The sequence below is a fragment of the Lepidochelys kempii genome, chromosome 13, assembly GCF_965140265.1.
Source record: "Lepidochelys kempii isolate rLepKem1 chromosome 13, rLepKem1.hap2, whole genome shotgun sequence".
Classification (NCBI taxonomy): domain Eukaryota; kingdom Metazoa; phylum Chordata; order Testudines; family Cheloniidae; genus Lepidochelys; species Lepidochelys kempii.
Window position 1 is genome coordinate 34,378,171 of NC_133268.1, and position 618 is coordinate 34,378,788.

At 62.9% G+C, this 618-nt stretch overlaps 1 protein-coding gene across 1 annotated transcript; it reads right to left on the minus strand.

Moving 5' to 3' along the window:
• On the minus strand, positions 1–417 carry LOC140896946 (ribonuclease-like). The gene has a single exon (XM_073309129.1). The coding sequence runs from the start codon at positions 415–417 to the stop codon at positions 1–3; it is 417 nt and encodes a 138-aa protein (XP_073165230.1).
• Positions 418–618: the final 201 nt, after the last annotated feature.

Below are 618 nucleotides of genomic sequence, written 5' to 3' on the forward strand. Positions count from 1 at the left end.
CTAGATACGCCTCACGTACTGGACGGGCAACCCGTTGTGGCAGACCAGGCGGATACGGGCTATGGTGGAGCTGCCCCGGTAGAGGCACGGACCCTTGGGTAGGCGGGTGCAGAAGGTCAGCCGGAAGGTGCCCAGGCTGTCGCGGGCATTTTGCCCGTGGCTCAACCCCGAGCTGCAGACGGCTCTCAGCTGGGCCTCGCTGGCGTGGACGAAGGTGTTCTTGCCCTGGCAGCGGATGCTACGCTTCCCCATCATGGTTGTGCAGTACAGCTGGTCGTTCTCAGCCCATGACTTGGGGAAGTCGAGATGTCTCTTCAGGAATTTATCATACTGGGCGTCAGCTGTCGAGAGTGCCAGGCAGGCAGCTGCCAGGCAGAGCAGGGGCAGGAGAGCTGGGCGGGGTGACTTTGGGGCCATGGCAGGGCCGGCCCTGGGTTTGTCTGTAGCAGGGAGAACAGGGCCTGCAGGACGGAGACACCATGGGGAGCTGCTTCTAGTGTGGAGCATCCTGGCACCAAATGCCCCTCCGCCCCCAAAGCTCCGCCCCCGCCTATAGTCCTCCCAGTCTTCCCTCTCCCATTATCCCCTCCACTCTGCCCCCAAACTTTGCCCCTCACA

What these genes read in the sequence shown, in the direction of transcription:
- LOC140896946 (XM_073309129.1), bottom strand. Translation starts at nt 417, where the DNA reads ATGGCCCCAAAGTCACCCCGCCCAGCTCTCCTGCCCCTGCTCTGCCTG.